Genomic DNA, 17,873 nt, shown 5'->3' on the forward strand with positions numbered 1-17,873 from the left:
TTTTGGTACCATCTATTACTTGTTCAAGTTTGTCGTCAGAGATTCTCTGCAACCTGTATACGTAGCATCCTTATATAAAAGTATGTATACTCAGCTTATTTTATATGAAATCTGTTTATTTGTGCATGTTCTGGAAGGGGGTAATGAAATTTATGAAATATTTTAAGGGGAAAGAGAGGGGATGCAAGGTAAGTATAAAAGTTTGCAAAGCTGTGTCTTACATGCATTTGGAGGGTCCAAAATGCAAGCCTCAAATAGAAGGTTTAAATTCCCTAGTGTGAGAAACCAAAAAATAGAAAATAAAATGTTAAGTTTTTTCTGAATTATTGAAAGTATATATCATAAATTCTCAGCCTACAGATAAGAAAATAATAAAGTGTGCAATATGCATACTTCATCAGAATAACTGGTGGAAATCACATATCAGTTGATACTGTCTCACAGTGATGCCTGACTTGCTAAAGTAAAGAATTACCTACTTATGTTCTCTATAATGGCCATGAGAAAGGTAGTTAGCAAAATTTTCACCAAATGGTTTCACTCTGAATTTTTTCTGTCTTTAAAAAGACATCTAAAAGGAATGAAAATACTATTAAAAAAAAAACTGTGCACGTTCTTGACACCGCATTAGATGATTTGGATGTAGGCAGATTCCAAAATGATAGCAAAATTGTAACAGTGTAATAAGTTGTAATCTAATTGCACAGATTACATCAGCCCCAGGTACCTGATTTACTTTTAGCCTCAACAATTTATCTTCCACTCTCTTTTCAGTTATGACAAAATTGTTTAGCGCCCAGTTTTAACGTGATATGTTTCTAACATTCCGATCCCTAAAAAATTCTTCATGCATGAATGTAGATGCAAAATATTTATTGAGTTAGCAACCTGAACAGGATCGTCAATAATTATGCTGTTCGTATCTAGTGAACCAACATATTTCATCTCCTCCTTTTGGTTGTTTACTTTTATTCTTTGTACTTACTGTAGGCGTCTTGCCTCCCTGATGGTTTACAATTGTTCCATGCATTTTTCTTCTTCAGTGTTAGTCTAATCAGTCCATCTGTCATCCACTTAGGTCTAAACTTCAAACAGTGTTCTGTAGTAGGTATACAAAGTTAGTAGCTTCTCTGATTACTTCCATGAATATTTCTCATTTAGAATTTGCAGCGGATAATGTCATCAACTTTGTTCACTGAAAAGAATTTAAAACCTATCTAAGACTATTATAGTCTGTTATATTTACAAAAGCAATATCCCTTCCCTTCCCTTTACCCTTGAGAGTAGTTATATCTTTAAGTAAATCCCATGTCAGTATATTATAAACACTGCTGACTAGTAGTTCCTTTATTTGGAGATTCTTAATGCACAAAAAGTCACCCCTGAAAATAAAACAAAGAGTATTGCTTTCTCTCATCATCTCTAATATGCTAGTGTAGAAAATAGTCATCTGATACATCCAGAAAGGCTCTGCTTCAGTGTGAGCAGAATCTTTCTGGTTGATTATGACTTTCGAGCAACCAACCCAGAAGTTCCAATCAGTATCCAAAGTTAAAACCCCCATTATAAGACATTATTGGCTGATTCAATCTATTTGTTTGTATAGTTATTTCTAATACTCATCACAGTCATTTTGCCTATAATATACTCCTACTCATTTTTGTTTTCTCAGTGCGTATGTCACACCAGACTGACCCAACTTTGTACGGGCCACCCATATCAATTGGATTTAAAGCATCTTTAATTTTACTTTTAATTCTCTGTTTATCTTAACAAAGAACATAACTCTTCCATCCTGTCCTGTCTGCTCTTTCTTAACACATTGTACTTAGCATATTCAAATTCTGCATCCTCTTATGTCTGAGTGGCACCATGTGTCCACTATCTGTACCATGTCCTGTACTGTGGGTCCATTGTTGTTTTCTGTGTTTATAAATGATATTGATGATGGTATATCAGGCTTAATGTCCAAGTTTGCAGACGATATGAAGGTTGGCAGGGTTGTTAATGACACTAATGACAGTACACTGCTGCAACAGGATCTAGAAAAGTTGAGCAGATGGGCTGAGAGGTGGCAAATGAAGTTTAACATTGACAAATGTAAAGTACTACATATGGGAAGCAGTAATCCCAGAGTAACGTATCAACTCTGTGGTACCACACTGACAGTGGTAGAGAATGAAAAGGACCTGGGGGTTCAGGCAGATATGAAGTTTGCTGAGCAGTGCAGACGGTCTGCAAGAGTTTCTCATGGTGTCTTGTCAATGATATACAGGAATTTTTCTAGCAGGGATAAGAAGGTGATTATCCCCTTGTATAAGGCAATGGTCAGGCCACACCTTGAGTACTGTATACAGGTCTGGAGGCCTCATTTTAAGAAGGATGCAGAGCTGTTGGAACGAGTACAGAGAAGGAAACAAGATTAGTGAATGGAACAAAGGGTTCCTCTTACGAAGAAAGACTTAAGTTTTGCAAATTACAGTGTCTGGAGACTAGGCACCTGCGAGGGGATCTGACTGAGGTGTATAAATAAAGCCTTGAATGGTTTGAGCATGCTCAATGCAGATGGGATTCTTCCTCTTGCCCAGAATAATCGCCTGAGAGGGCATAAAATCAAATTGAGGAAAAACAGTTGTAGGATAGATGTGTGGAAGTTTGCCTTTAGCTAGCGGGTGGTTGATTGGTGGAACAAACTTCCATCTGTCGTTGTAGAAGTTGATAGCTTAAATAGATTCAAGGCGGAACTTGACAAACATTTGGAGTGAGTGGATGGGTGAAATAAGGGTGTTTTTTTTTTTTTTTGGCTGATACTATATAAGCTTGCTTTCTTGCATCATGTGCCTTTGCTAATGCTAAAAAATATGTCTTCATTTCACTGGAATCTTAACCAGGTTTTTCAAATTCATCAAATTTGTATATACTTAAACTTGTAGCATTCTTGTACAAGCAAGTATACATACATCCATTTTTGCTCTTAGTAACCCTAACACAGCTCATATATATAGATATATATTTTTTGTTCTACAAAGGATCCACCAACAGACCGTGGAGTCCCAAAATCTTGCCTTCCAGGCTACAGCACATTCCCATACAGCATAAGAATCACTCTCTCATCTGCTTTCAGCTACTGTCATTCTGTTAGTCAGCATATCCCCCCTCCAAAAAGCTAGCTGTTTTTTGACCCAACTAACACTGCCTTAATAGCTTCAACAAATATGTTTGCATCCCTTCTAGTTATAGAAACAGCCTCTTCTGTTAACAAGCAAGCCATGCTGTAAAAAATTCTTCCACATGAACTTTTCTCAGTATTTCTAGTGCCAAATTTGATTGATAAGGCTCCATGTATTTCCTCTTTTGTGTCTGATCAGAATTGTTCAACATTTTAAGTAAGTTCCTCAGAACTACTACTCTTAATATCATTAGTATCAACTTGTTCAACAGTATTGCCTTTTCTGCCCTTAAAAGATGCTGCTATACATCATCATCAACTTTTGCATCTGGCAGATATACCCTGGTTCTATTCCACCTATCTTTTGTACACAATATTTTTTCCTTTTTCCTCATAGTAGAATCATTGACAAATAGCTACTTCCTGTAGGACCAAGTTCACTCAGTGTTCTCTGCTTTTGAGGATGTGTTGGTTTTCTGATGTTCAAGCATGGGCATTAGTGTTGAACTTGGCAGCAGAGTGCTTGATTGGGCCCTTGTTTCTATTCCTTTTTGCATATTATAAAGTTCTGTTGTAAAAATTTCTGCTTAGCCAAAACAAAACATTCCCACCTTTTTTCTTTGCTTCTCTAGTCTGAGGCATGATTTTAGTCTAAATTTAATTTAAAAATACCACACAAAAACTATGAGATATGAGAGTAATAATGCTATGATATTCCTAGGTTACGAATTTTCTTTCTGAAGAGATTGAACGTAATAATTAATCTTTATGTTAATATGGTCATAAGTAACAATGTACTGTTTTATTTTGCCAATGTATGCCAGAAGAGAGGCAAATATTTAAGGCCTCCAACCTGAGGTGATTAATATTTTTAAGTTTTTAAGTGCCACCCTGAAATATTATCAGCAGTGCTGGTTCATATAAATATCCAGTTATGTATCTCAGTTTTGGTAAGCATGCAGCCCAATTTTAATCAAATTGTTCTAGTTTAATGTAAAACAGAATATTAATTTCAGTGAACTTAAATATTGTAAAACAGGATATTCCTTTTTCAGGTCAATCTCTGTCTATATTTATGTGACATGTTAATTTCAGCATAAAATAAATTTCAATATTAGAAAAATATTTGTATCTTTTGAAAGCAGCACTAACTTTCTTTTCTGTTTTCTCTATTCTAGTTCCAATTATTGTGGCAATTAACAAAATAGATAAACCAGGAGTTGACATTGTAAGTATTTTTATTGTTATTAATTTTTTGGAAAATCAGTCATGAAAATTTGAGTGTCTAGCATTATGTTTATGGGTGTGGCTATATAAAGTGTTAGCTGTCTAATGGCACCATGGGTTCCCCATCTCTGCGTTGTGTTCTCTCTTCGTAAAGCACAGTACTCTGTGGAGGCCAGAGATTTAAAAGTGTGTGGGATATGTGTATGTTGTGTAGTGCTAGGTTCTGTTGTTTCTCTGATCATTTAGCCATTGGGCCCCTAGTGGGACCCACTGTTGCCCATGAGGAGGCAGGTCAGGTACACCCAGTAGATAGATTATTTTGGTACTCTGGCAGGCCCCGCCACCTAGTTTTCGAGGATTTCAGTGGCAAGGGCCTAAAAAAGGGGGGGGGGAGCTGAATGCTGGAAGTCAGAAAAGGCCTAAATGGAATTTGAGCGAAGGTGAGATTAAATTTGTTAATCATGGGTTCATGGGTTCCCCATCTCTGCGTTGTGTTCTCTCTTCGTAAAGCACAGTACTCTGTGGAGGCCAGAGATTTAAAAGTGTGTGGGATATGTGTATGTTGTGTAGTGCTAGGTTCTGTTGTTTCTCTGATCATTTAGCCATTGGGCCCCTGGTGGGACCCACTGTTGCCCATGAGGAGGCAGGTCAGGTACACCCAGTAGATAGATTATTTTGGTACTCTGACAGGCCCTGCCACCTAGTTTTCGAGGATTTCAGTGGCAAGGGCCTAAAAAAGGGGGGGGGGTGAGCTGAATGCTGGAAGTCAGAAAAGGTCTAAATGGAATTTGAGCGAAGGTGAGATTAAATTTTTGGCTTTGGCTAAATTGGAAAATCAGTCATCAGCTAAATAGGGGCATACTCAGTTGGTTTAGTTAGAGTAGTGGGGGAGAAATACTGAAGGCTAGAGGGACAGGCAGAAATATGGAAATGATAGGGAAAGCATCTCCAGAAAAGTCAGTGAGGGCTGGTCCCACCAGGAGACAGAAACCCATCTCCCCCCCCCATGCCAGGAGAAAGAGAGTAAAGGCACCTCACAAGGGAGCATGGTTCAGGGTGCCTAATGGTGTGTTGGCAGCAGTGTGGCTATGTATAAGGTATATTCAGATCAAACGGCACCTGGGGTTTTTCCCATCTCTGACTGAGCAGGTTTTAGTGGCAGAGATTTGTAGGTTGTGTTGAGTTGCCCGTTCTTGTAGGGTTTTGAGGGCTCTATTTCCTGAAGCTTCCAGTTGTGTCCTGCTGTCTGCATCAAGACCAGGTCATCCGTATAAGCCAAATATGTAAAGTTTCCTAAGTCTTTTTGCAGGAACTCGTCAAGTACCATGTTCCCTAACATGGTACGTGATGAGTACCATGTTAGGGAGTAACGTGGAGTCGAGAATTGAGCCCTGTGGACAGCCTCTGTACACCTGCTGTGTGACTTGAGCACATGGGGCTCTCACAGTGATTTTCATGTGCTAGAGATACTGTGCAATGCATTTAAAGATATTTGTAGGGAGGTTTGCCCTTCTGAGCCTTGCCAGGATGCTCAGCCACCAAATGGTGTCGAATGCTCTGGCAAAGTCGACAGAGATGACAAGGAAATATTTTTGGTCAGAGGCATTGGCTGCATTTATAATTTGATTCAGGGCATGAATAGTAGATTTGCCTTTCCTGAAGTCATATTGGTTGTCAGAGAGGTTTGCTGCAGAGTAATACTTCTCAATTCTTTGTTTCAACATGTATTCAAATACTTTACTTATGACTGATAGTAAAGCAATTTGGTGGTAAGATTCTGGTAAGTCTTTTGGATGGATTTTTTAGGATTAGCCGGACACTCACTGTTTGCCATTTGAGCCACTGCCTCTCGTAGACAGTGGCTGAACAGGTTTATGAAGAGCTGCGGAACATATTTGATGACTTTCTTTATGATTTCAGGTTCTAATTGGTCGAGGCCTAGTGTTTTTCCTATTTCTGGTTAGATGGGTGGCGAGGTGTAAGTCCTGTTCCAAGAAGGGTTCTTCAGTCTGATCCGTGAAGTAGTTTTCATTGTTTTTGCGTAGTTGGATCTGCTGCAGTGTTGAAGGATTTACTGCTGGGTGAAAAACAGTATTCAGGATGTTGTTTATGGATTCACTCCAGTTGGCCATTGTTTGATTTAGTTGGGTTTTGGTGGAGTGAATAACTTTGCCTCTGTTTGTGGTGATTTTGTACCCCCTTCCCCAGGGTTTATCATTTCCCACTGTAGAGACTAGGTTTTCCCATGCTAGTTTTTTCCTTTGCCGTATCAATATTGTGTATTGGTTCCACTTTCCCTGTAGCTTTGCTTAAGGTCGTCAACATCTGGTTCTGGTTGTGTCATACGGGCATGTTGGAACATTCGTCTTTTGGCGTTTACCTCTTGTCGAAGTTTCTGCAGGTCTCGGTTCCACCACGGGACATTCCTTGACTGAGGTTTTTTACTTGGGATGGCTGTGGAGGCTGCGTTTGTAATGATTCTTGTTACGGCCCTTTGATGCCAGTTGGGGTCTTTGATGTTGGGCATGGAAATCTCAGGCTGCGACAATGATACTAGTTTGGAATAGTGGCCAGTCTGCTTTAGTGATGGCAAATTTCTGGAGTTGTATTCTTGGAAGGGTACTGCAATCAAGTGCTCTGGTCATCTGGAAGGTTTATTGCATAGTGGTCAGAAGTGGACCAGCCATCCTGCACTGCCCAGTTTGAGATGTGCGTGTAGCGAGTGATCTAGTTAACAGAGTTATGACTATAGTAGACTCCCAGAGTGTGCTTGAGTAGGTGGCAAGGTTGTTTAAGCAATTTAATACTGTGAAAGGGCTGTTGGCAAGATATTCCTCAAGTTATTTTCCATTTCTTGATCCACTTCGCTCCTGGCTTTGGCTGTACCAGCTTGGAGAGCGGCAGTTCACGTTGCCGCTGACAAGTATCCTGGCATTCGGTAGTTCAGTAATTAGGTTCTGGAGATAATTTATGACTGGGAGGATGTCATTCCCAGGTCTGGAGTATATGGATACAGCGTAGAATTCACCAACAGGACAAATAATATGGGCACAGGCAGCCCAGGAATGGCAGAAATGAGTGATTTTGGTTGTAGTGAAGTCTGTATTGCGAACCAATGCACTGCCCAGGGGAGCTCACCCTGGCACTGTACGATCTTATCTTATAGGTGGTGGCATATCCCTTAACTTCTTTGGCATTGGTGTAGGGTTCTTGTATCAGTAGTAGGTCTATATTTTCTTCTTTCGCTTTTCAGCAGAGTTGGCCAGCAACTGCAATTGCCCTTTGTGCGTTATTTTGTAGGAAGCATACTCTGTTTGATATTTGCTGTTTATGGTGTGGTTCCATAATTTATCCTTTAGCATTAGTAGAGGCATATGATTCAAGAAAGCAAGCTTATGCAGCATCAGCCAAAAAAAAAAAAAAAACTTCCACTTCACTCCTCCGTTCATTCTAAATACCTGTTCAGCTAAGCCTTAAATTTATTTAGGCTATCAACTTTCACAACAAGGGATTGAAGTCTGTTCCGCCAACCAACTACCCGCTACTAAAGGCAAATTTCAGCACATCTGTCTTTCCTCAATTTGAATTTATGTCCTCTCAGGTGATTATTCTGAGTAAGAGGAAGAATCCCATCAGCATTGAGCATGCTCAAACCATTCAATGCTTTATACACCTCTATCAGATCACCTCACCGGTGCGGTGCCTCCGTAGCCAGGTGGGCAGGAGCAGCAGTGCGTAGCACACGCTTCTTGATTAGACCGGGGTTCGAGCCCATGACCACCAAATACAGAGGATGCGGAAAGATCAGGGAATGACCACCGCATATCCCCGTAGCAATATGGTCTTAGTTGCTAATGCTCCTAAAATCCAAATAGCAAATAGCAAACCTCACCGGTGCCTAGTCTCCATACACTGTAATTTGCTAAACTTAAGCCTTTCTTCGTAAGAGCAACCCTTTGTTCCATTCACTAAGCTTGTTGCCCTTCTCTGTACTCGTTCCAGCAGCTCTACATCCTTCTTGAAATGAGGCCTCCAGAGCTGTATACAGTACTCAAGGTGTGGCTACTCCTTTGATGGTGTAGACTCTTTGCTTTTAGATAAATTGGACAATTGCTGTCCCTAATGGAATGCAAGTGCTGGATGCTTTGTGCTTTACAGTTTGCACATTTTGGATCTTCAGATTTATTTGGGCACGTGTGAAATTCATGGCCTTCTTTCTCACAATGGCTACAGGTGGGCTCTTTTTGAGTGCACGTGTGAGTGGTGTGGTTAAAGCGGCAGCATTTTAAACATTTGGGGATAGCCACATGCTCTTTGAAGCGTGGCTGCCCCAGTTTATGTATATTCTGCTTTCATGGTTAATGGCCTGCCAGGCTTTGGATGACAATTCCACAACCCAGTTCATTGAGGTTCCATCTCGTGACTTGGAGTGGTATTTAGGATTAATTAGTGGTAGGATCATTGTCGGGCTAAAGATGCTGTAAATTCCTCTGGTAGATTTTGGTCTTAACTGCTGATGAGGTAAGTTCCTTATCCATGTCAAAGATTATTATAGGTGGGCCTTTTTCTCTGGGAGACTCAGCTAGCAGGCCCAAGGTGGATATTTTCACATTGTTTAGGATTTGGGATGCATCCGCTTTAGTCTTGGTTTTGATTATTAGTTCCATGTGTCTTGTCTTTCTAATTGATTTTATGTGGGTATTCTTCAGATCAGTGGACAGGTTTGTTATTAGTTTGTTATGTTATTTTGTTTGTTATTTTGCTTGGGGTGGTGTCTGTAGTAGCTGGTTTAAGCAGGACCAGATGCTGTTTTCAGGGAGGCCCCTCCTTTTTTGGTGTGGTTGCAGTATTAGCTCTTGTTGAGTTTTTATGATTTGGGTTCCTCAGCATGTCTGCATACGTAAGGGCACGCTGTGGCATTTATTCCCCCTTACACTGTATGAATGCATCTAATTTGGCAGCATTTACCTCCGATTGGTAGTGGACCTTCAGGAGTAGTTTCTAGTTATGTCCAGAGTCCAACCAGGTTGCCACAGAGAGCTGTGGCAACCTGGTCTACAAATAATCCTATTTGTAGACTCCTTTAGTTTATTCTCAAGTTGAATCCTGAGTTTCAAAATTTGGTCTAGAATGGGGCCCTCAGGTAGAGCAGGTTCAATCTCCAGGGAGCCAGATTGTTTGCTGGAGTTATCAGCATTTTCTGTTTGGGTAGGTTGGATTTCCTCTTGTTCCTTTGCCTCCATTTGAGATCTTGTTTCCTGATAAGTTTTGGGGCCAACAAATCTTATGTTTCTTTTTCAGGGCAGGGGTCTTCTGTCTTGTCTGTGAGTTTGTTAACTAGTAAGTTGTCTTTATCAGCATGTGTAGGCTGTGTTTGAAGTTGTTCTGGCATCTCAGAAAGTATGTTTGCAGTTTTACCCATTTCTGGGTCTTTCCAAAATTTGCCTAAAAAATTTATCAAGGGTTCCTTTGATAGAGGGGGATCTTCATCTTTTAAACAATGTATAATGATCCAAGTTCTAATTTCAATTTCCCTTTAAAAAGTTTGTCGAAAATCTCACGTTTTTACCGTTACGATAGTTCCTAAACATCTGCTGCGACTACGTGACTCTAGGGCACAGTCGATTTCATTAAGTAATTCATTTTACACATGACAAATAATTAATAAAAATATGCAGCAACAATACACATTCAGTAGTGATATTAATTGACAATTTTTTATCACCTAACATGTAGTATTTAGCAGGTTTAAAGCAGTTCGCTCGTTACCTATCCAAGATGGCGGCCAATATGTCTGGTTTTGTTGCAATAGTAGCAGATCAGGAACACATGAATAAGGCATATAAAATAATTCTAAACTATTCAAAATATCTTTTTTTTTTTTTTTTTTTTTGTGTAGCACACCCACTGAACCTTATAGGGATAATAATTAGGAATTATTTTGTCGGTTATTGAGGCTTCCCAAAAGCTTGGTCCACTCCAATCAAAGCATGTACAGGGTGTTTCAAAAATGGTCAATAATTTAAAGGTAAAAAAAAAGTACAAACTAAAATAAGCAAAAAAGTCCCAGTGAACATCGGGCTGCAAATGAACTGTTTTTGAGATAATGCACATTTTCTGTTAAGATCTGCCACTGACTATGGGAGCACTCTGGGAGGGTATTCTGTATTCTTGAGACCTTGTATGTGCTGGACGTGGTAGGGGTACAGTAATTTGCAATGTAAAATTTGCCACACACACACTGCTATGGTTCTACACGCTCTTGCAGAGCAATCCTCCTTGTCGAAATTCCTGAATTTTGTTCTATTCCTTCTAACACCCTTTACTCAGCATCAGGTATTATGGTTCTGGGCCTACCTTCTTGTACTTCATGTGCGAAGCGCCCATGTTCTCTAAGGCATTGATGTACCCTGATGAATGTGCACCTGTTGGACTGTCTTCGGCGGCGGGGAAATGCTTCTTGATACAAAACATGCAGCCTTGAGTGCACTGCCGTTGGCTTTACCATACATGAAGTGCATGTCTGCATACACTTCGTTGCTGTAACTTCTTTCCATGTTGACTATCCTTTGACAAGTACTGGTATGCCTGCTATATCTCAGAGCATTGAGAAAGGGTAAAGGGAGAGAATTAGCATAACCTAACCTAAACAAACAAGTCAGTGGTGGATCCCAACTAGAAATGTACAATATATCGAAAACGATTCACTTAAGGACCCATGTTTACTAGACTTTTTTTGCATATTGTAATCTGTATAGTTCACCTTTAAATTATTGACCATCACTTTTGAAACACCCTGTATACTATTACATAGGCTTACATGTACTGCCAATATGTTAGTATATAGGTTTACGTAGATCACAAAAACGGTCATAATTCAAAAAATAACTGTTCAAATGTCACAAAAAGTACCTGCACATCCAGTTTAATTTCTTCTTTCAGCTGGTACCATTTTCGTTCCAAATTCCAAGTTTTTTTTATAAAAAACTTGGAATTTTTTGTAATACAAGTAGCAGGGATATCGCAGCACGTTTTACCACATGTTGCAGTGTCCCTTGCCACTTGTATTATCAGAATTGACCAGTTAGTCTTGTGTCCTCTGTGACAGTATAGTGGCTTTGCCACTTATCACATCACTCATTTGGAAAAGTATGTTCAAATAAAGGTGAAATTTTATTTAAAATCATTTTTGTTAAAATTATTGAAAATTTTATAAATAAACCAGGATTATTGGAGATTGGTGGAATTCTTCAGGTCTCTTCAGTTGGGATCTAATTAACTGACCTCAAGCATGAGGGAGTAGAGTTCTTCCCCCATGGATTATTCCTGATTTTTACAACCACAGAACATTCATATTGGTTTTAATGCTATATAAATAAGAAAAATGAGTTATTCTAATGCTAACTGCTATGTTGAATAGAAGCATGTGATGTTTCATTTTAGAACAAAAATGCTTGACGATTGTGTAGAGCAGGGGTTCCCAACCTTTTCCCCCTTGTGGCACTCTAAATCTTATCTGCTTTTCATGCAGCATGTCCCTCTATAATGCCCCATCAATATGGAGACCTTCCAGTGATGCTACCAGTCTTCCAGATTGGCATCAGTGGAATGCAATGCACAGCCTATTTTCCAGGTTAGCACCATAGGTATCCTGCATGTTTGCCATGTACTTCAACCTGTGGAAATTCAGAAAGGGCAATCTTGGTGGTTGGAAGCCTAGCTTCAACACGCGCATGTGCACACACACACACACACACACACACACACACACACACACACACACACACACACACACACACACACACACACACACACACACACACACCACACTTTGGCTACAGTTTCAACAAGATGGGTGGTTCTGGGATGGCTCACCCAGGACTGTTAAGGATCAATCAGCTGGTGGGTTTGCCTGCAAGGAGGCAACTGTCAGTGCCATACCCTAAACTCATGGTATAGCATTGACAGTTGTGACACCCTTGCATATGCTCAGTATGGTGCATAGCATCATGAAATAAGAGAGCAACCTGAATATTCTCAAGTATGCCAGCAGTGGAAAGAAGAAAAAGAATGGAGCCTTAAGTGAGAGGTGAGCATCTCATACCAGGAGGCAACAAAAAAGCAGTAAAACTGGTAAATAGCAATAAGGCTACATAGAAGGTTACAGGAAAGTGTTCCATTGAGATACAAACAGAAATGACTATCTCACTAAAGGAATCATTTACTCCTATTGCCCATTATTTACAGTTCTCAAAATCCCGCACAGAAAACTCAGTCAACTGCCATTCCAATATCATACCTTCAATACTGTGCACTCTACTGGTAAAGAAACACTATAAGAAGCTCAAATGCAAAATCTAATACAGGAAACAACAATGAATGTTAAAGTTAGGGAGTTACCTAAACTCACAGGAAAAGGTTTATATCACCCCAAAACAACACACACACACACACACACACACACACACACACACACACACACACACACACACACACACACACACACACAGGCTGAGAAAATTAAGCTCTCGGAAACTTGGAAGCCAATCAGTGGATCCATATTGCTTACATGAAGACCGTCCTGAAAAAGCACATGAACCAGTTTGCTTTTCTTGCAGGAGACATACCTAGAGGCAAATAAAAATCTGTCCTTACATATTATTACAAGGGATGGATCCACTTATGGAGCAGTTGCTCTCCTTGTGGCACTCAGACCTCATTTCACCCTAATGCTGCTTACCACCAACATAGTGGTAGCAATTTGCCTTACAGTAGGAGTTTTAATTAACAGTGTGGTCCACCTATTTGCTACTTGGGACAGACATCACAACAGTCAGGAGCTTATAAATGATGTAACATATATAGAAAATATTGACCTGCAGCTGCAATTGTTGCTTCCAAAAAAATTATTCAGTTTCCAAGAATTCCAAAACCATGTAGACTGTACAGCACAAAGAAGGCTCAAAGCAAAGCTTTGGGGTGAATCTGAAGATATCCTCCTACATCTAATCTCCTAGCCTTTAAGCATGCTGTATGAGCCATCACAGTCAAAAGGAATTGTGGATCTGCTCTACTCGATTCCGATAACACCTGTTATCAGAATTGAGTTTACTGCTCTCTCTCCTAAGGATCAATGGCAACTGAAATGTACAATGATAGTGATATTAGCCTTACTCTGATATGTGTTCCTATGTTAGTGTGCTTGGGAGATGCCGGATGCTGGACTTGATTGTTGTCTGGAAATGTAGTACTTGGCTACAGCATCACACTTAAGTTAGTTAAAAAAAAAAAAAGATCTCTATGTGAATTGTGCCATTTTACCTGAGTTACAACTTCTGCCATAATGTGAAATTTTCCAATGAACTGATCATATATATTTTTTAAATGTGTAAAGCATTCATTCCTCATCTTTCAGTATGGTATTTTGAATAGCAATGTACTGTACAGTTTTGGATGCTTATTTTATTTTTTTTTATTGTGACAACACCAAACATTAGTGGTATTAGCATGATATACGAAGCACAGATTTCACATTAAACAAAGCAGTGTTTCTCATAATAAAATGTAACTACAAAAAAGTAGGCATGTATTTTTCTACGTATTGATGATTTTGTGAAATCATCGTATAGTATCTCATTAGCTGGTCGGTAATGCCAGTTTGTTTTGGCAGCTACCTCTGTAAAGTTCTTGAGATACCAGTAAATGTAGACATTAATTCAGTGATTTCATGAATCGCTTCTCAGTGTAGTGTTTTACTTTGCTCTAAATGTTCATTGATTACATAAATGTTCAATGGTTACATAACTCTTCCTCCTAGCACATTTTTATTCAGTGAGAATAAGATGCTATTACTACACTATAAGTTCTCTTCCAAAGAAGAGAACTTTTATCTCATTGATAAAAACAGAATGTTGGTGTTAATAGTTATAATGTCATCAATATCGTTGTCCCCTCGATGATGGTGTAACTGAGTTTGACTGTAGTAACTTGGACTTAATACTCACTTGTGGGATGGAGTTGTGCTAGTAGTTACCCTGAGTTCTTTGTTTATATTAACCAGGAATGGTGTTTGTAATGAAATGTAAAGAATCTTGGTATTCTTACGTGACTAAGAACCTGCATAGAATATTAAGATTATTCTTAATACTCTTAATATCTTAATAGAGATATTAAGAGTATTTGCTACTCCATAAATTTTATGGCTTATAACATTTCAGGGTAGAGGCATATTATAGGGTAGAGGTGGAACCTGCATTGTTGGAAAAATCCTGAGGTGATCTCAATTATAATTTTGAATATAGATTGGCCTCGCATATTTGGAGAGCCCTAATGAGTGTTCTGATAATCCCTACTTTGGTGAAGAGGTGAGAAGATATGAAATTTAAAGAAACTCTTGTGCCCATCAGTATTTTTTATACTGAAATTGATAATTTATTTTGCTTAAGAAAGAGTAGATTCGGAAAATGTTAAAAAATTGAATTTTATTTCCATCATGGGCGTGATTCTCAAATGGTGACTATTGAGTTTACAGAAGAATGTCTGAAGTTTCTCTTCCTCCTAACTTCATAAGGTTATTGCATCATCAGCACACCAGTCTTAAAACTCGGGAATGTTATTTAATTTCCAACTACATTTAGTTTGTTTGTTTGTTATTTGCTTTTTAGGAGCATTAGCAACTAAGGCCATATTGCTCTGGGATATGCGGTGGTCATTCCCTGACCTTTCCGCATCCTCCGTATTTGGTGGTGACGGGCTCGAACCCCGGTCTAATCAAGAAGCGTGTGCTACGCACTGCTGCTCCTTCCCACCTGGCTACGGAGGCGCCTTACATTTAGTATTAGTGAACTTAACATTTTGCAAACATCCTTGGTTTGAAGTGCCTTAATTGGTTCTCCCAAAGCAGTATATTAGAATATACTGCTTACGAAGAAAGGCTTAAGTTTTGCAAATTACAGTGTCTGGAGACTAGGCACCGGCGAGGTGATCTGATAGAGGTGTATAAAGCCTTGAATGGTTTGAGCATGCTCAATGATGATGGGATTCTTCCTGTTGCTCAGAATAATCACCTGGGAGGGCATAAATTCAAATCGAGGAAAGACAGATGTGCAGAAATTTGCCTTTAGCCAGCAGGTAGTTGGTTGGTGGAACAGACTTCCATCCCTTGTTGTGGAAGTTGATAGCCTAAATAAATTTAAGGCTTAGCTGGACAGGTATTTCGAACGAATGGAAGGGGTGAAGTGGAAGTTTTTTTTTTTTTTTTTTTTTTTTTTGGCTGATGCTGCATAAGCTTGCTTTCTTGCATCATATGCCTTTGCTAATGCTAATATAACATTAGTATTTCCTCTATCTTTTCCAGTGCTATTTTTAATTTTTTTTAAAATTTTTAAACTTTTAAAAAGCACTGAAAAAATAGAGGAAGGATTTGTTTATTATTGTTAGAATTGGATTATTATTAATTTTTTATTTTTCTCATATTAGGAACATGTGAAGAAAGAACTTTTAACACATGGATTACAGTTAGAAGATATGGGTGGTGAAATCCAAAGCGTTTGTATTTCTGCATTGCAGGTAAGAAAATTCTTTAGATTTAAAGAATTACAAATCAACAAGGTGTGATCAAAAATTTTGGGGACTGACTTTGTATCTTGAAATTGCAGTGTCATCAAAACTAGTTGAAACTCATTACGACATGTTTGGTGACTCATTCATGCATAGTAACATGTGAATCACCCATTTATCAGCAGTCAGTCTGAAATGTGCATTGAACAGAAGGTGTTATATGTGTTTTGGCATGTTTTAAAATAATAATTTTACTATGCGAACATCAACAGTGAATTTGCATCAAATTTTTTTTCAAATTAAGAAAAAATACAACAGAAACTGAAATGTTAAAAAGAGTTTTCAGAGAAGATTTTTCAGTGATTCGCAAAGCTTAAACAGGGCTGCTTGTCCATCAGAGGTGATCCTTGTTTGGCTGCTCTTCAACTTCAAGAAACATGAAAATTATAAAATTTTTTTATAATTTTCAAGTTTGGGAATTTCTGCTCTAGAGACCAAGCATGGGTTTCACCACTTCAATTTAGCAAAGGGGTGATATTTCACTTCACGACGACAGTCATGTACCACCTAATAGCCAGACAGATACAGTGCTTCAGCACTCTGAAAACAAACCAAATGCTTAACCAAAAAAAACCTCATTTAGTGAAATTGTTGCAGCTTCCATGCCAAAATTTGTTATCTTCGCAATTTCATATCACGACAGGAGTCTAGATTTAAGCTTATGGGAGTCACAACAGACACTCCAAGCATTACAGAATCCAGCATATTATTGGATGGCTACAAAACTAAATACATATATATATATATATAGAGGAACGCATAAAGATAACAGAATAACAACATATTTAATAAACAATAATAAAATTATAGGCTAAAATAAATAAGTCAATAAGTTGGGAAAGCTTACCATATATTATGACTTAAATGTTACAGCATTCAACAGTGAATTTGGGGGTTTTAGACAAGGACATACACCCCCACATGAGCAACTGACCTGTTGGCAGAAGTAGATGAAGTTGGGATCTGATTGGTCACTACTTGTCTCAGATGTCTGCTAGACTTCTTTGAGGCAGGAATTTCTTTTATCAGGGGTTATTGGGAGCTGCACAGCCTGTGCTCCAACCTGGTTGTGAGAGAAAATTCAGTTAATTAATTGGCTGTGACTTGTCTCTCTTGAATATGCATTATGGAAGCAGAATGGATGTTGGTGAATGGAGCTTAGTTCAGTTAGTTGGTTGTGAGTTGTCTGGAAAATTGTTAATGGATTTGCTGGAACTTTCTAGTGTCATTGGAAATCCTGAATGGAGAGGGAGGAGAATGGGTATCTGGATGAGGAGCCTGAGATGTCTGAGATATCTCCCTGGATGGCATTTGAAGTTGATGTAGAAGGTAGTTCAGTAGTTGAGGAGAAAATGGTTAATCCTGTTAATGTTGACCCAGCCTTGGATCTCTCGCTCTCTCTCTCTCTCTCTCAATCACTTCTTATTCATTGCTGCCAAGGCTGTCATTTACAACTTCTACTTGAAGCACACAAGAGGCAGCAACGTTGCTGTTAATACACAAGAGGCAGTGACGATGTGCCTCCTGTTGACACATCGGCGCAACATCTCAAGTGGAGCCTATGGAGGAAGTTGCAGAGCAGACTTCTACTCAAATTCCACTGCAAAAGACCAGAAACTGGATCATCTTAACAGCAAATGGAATTGGTGAAGAGGTTACCACCTCTTCACCATCACTGAAGAGTCCATCACCTTGAATGTGTGAAATATGAGACTGATCCAATGCCAAGAAACTGTTTTTTTAATTCCTGATATTGAAAATGTTTGTATTTCTTTCTAAGAAGTTCCTTTATTTTTCTTTTTGCTTTTGTACGTAGAATGTAAATAGTTGTGGTTGAAAATGTATCTACTGTTCATGT

The 17,873-nt window shown here is 38.9% G+C and overlaps 1 protein-coding gene across 3 annotated transcripts in view; it reads left to right on the plus strand.

The window, feature by feature from the left end:
• mIF2 (mitochondrial translation initiation factor 2) overlaps positions 1-17,873 on the plus strand; it is a 405,187-nt gene that overhangs the window by 159,539 nt on the left and 227,775 nt on the right. For all 3 annotated transcript variants that reach the window (XM_090379811.1, XM_090379813.1, XM_090379812.1), the window contains exons 8-9: positions 4,348-4,397; positions 15,875-15,964. In XM_090379811.1, coding sequence (XP_090235937.1) covers positions 4,348-4,397; positions 15,875-15,964 — 140 coding nt within the window. The remainder of the gene's footprint in view (positions 1-4,347; positions 4,398-15,874; positions 15,965-17,873) is intronic.

This window comes from Mastigoproctus giganteus, chromosome 8, assembly GCF_048544385.1.
Source record: "Mastigoproctus giganteus isolate SK-2022 chromosome 8, ASM4854438v1, whole genome shotgun sequence".
Classification (NCBI taxonomy): domain Eukaryota; kingdom Metazoa; phylum Arthropoda; class Arachnida; order Uropygi; family Thelyphonidae; genus Mastigoproctus; species Mastigoproctus giganteus.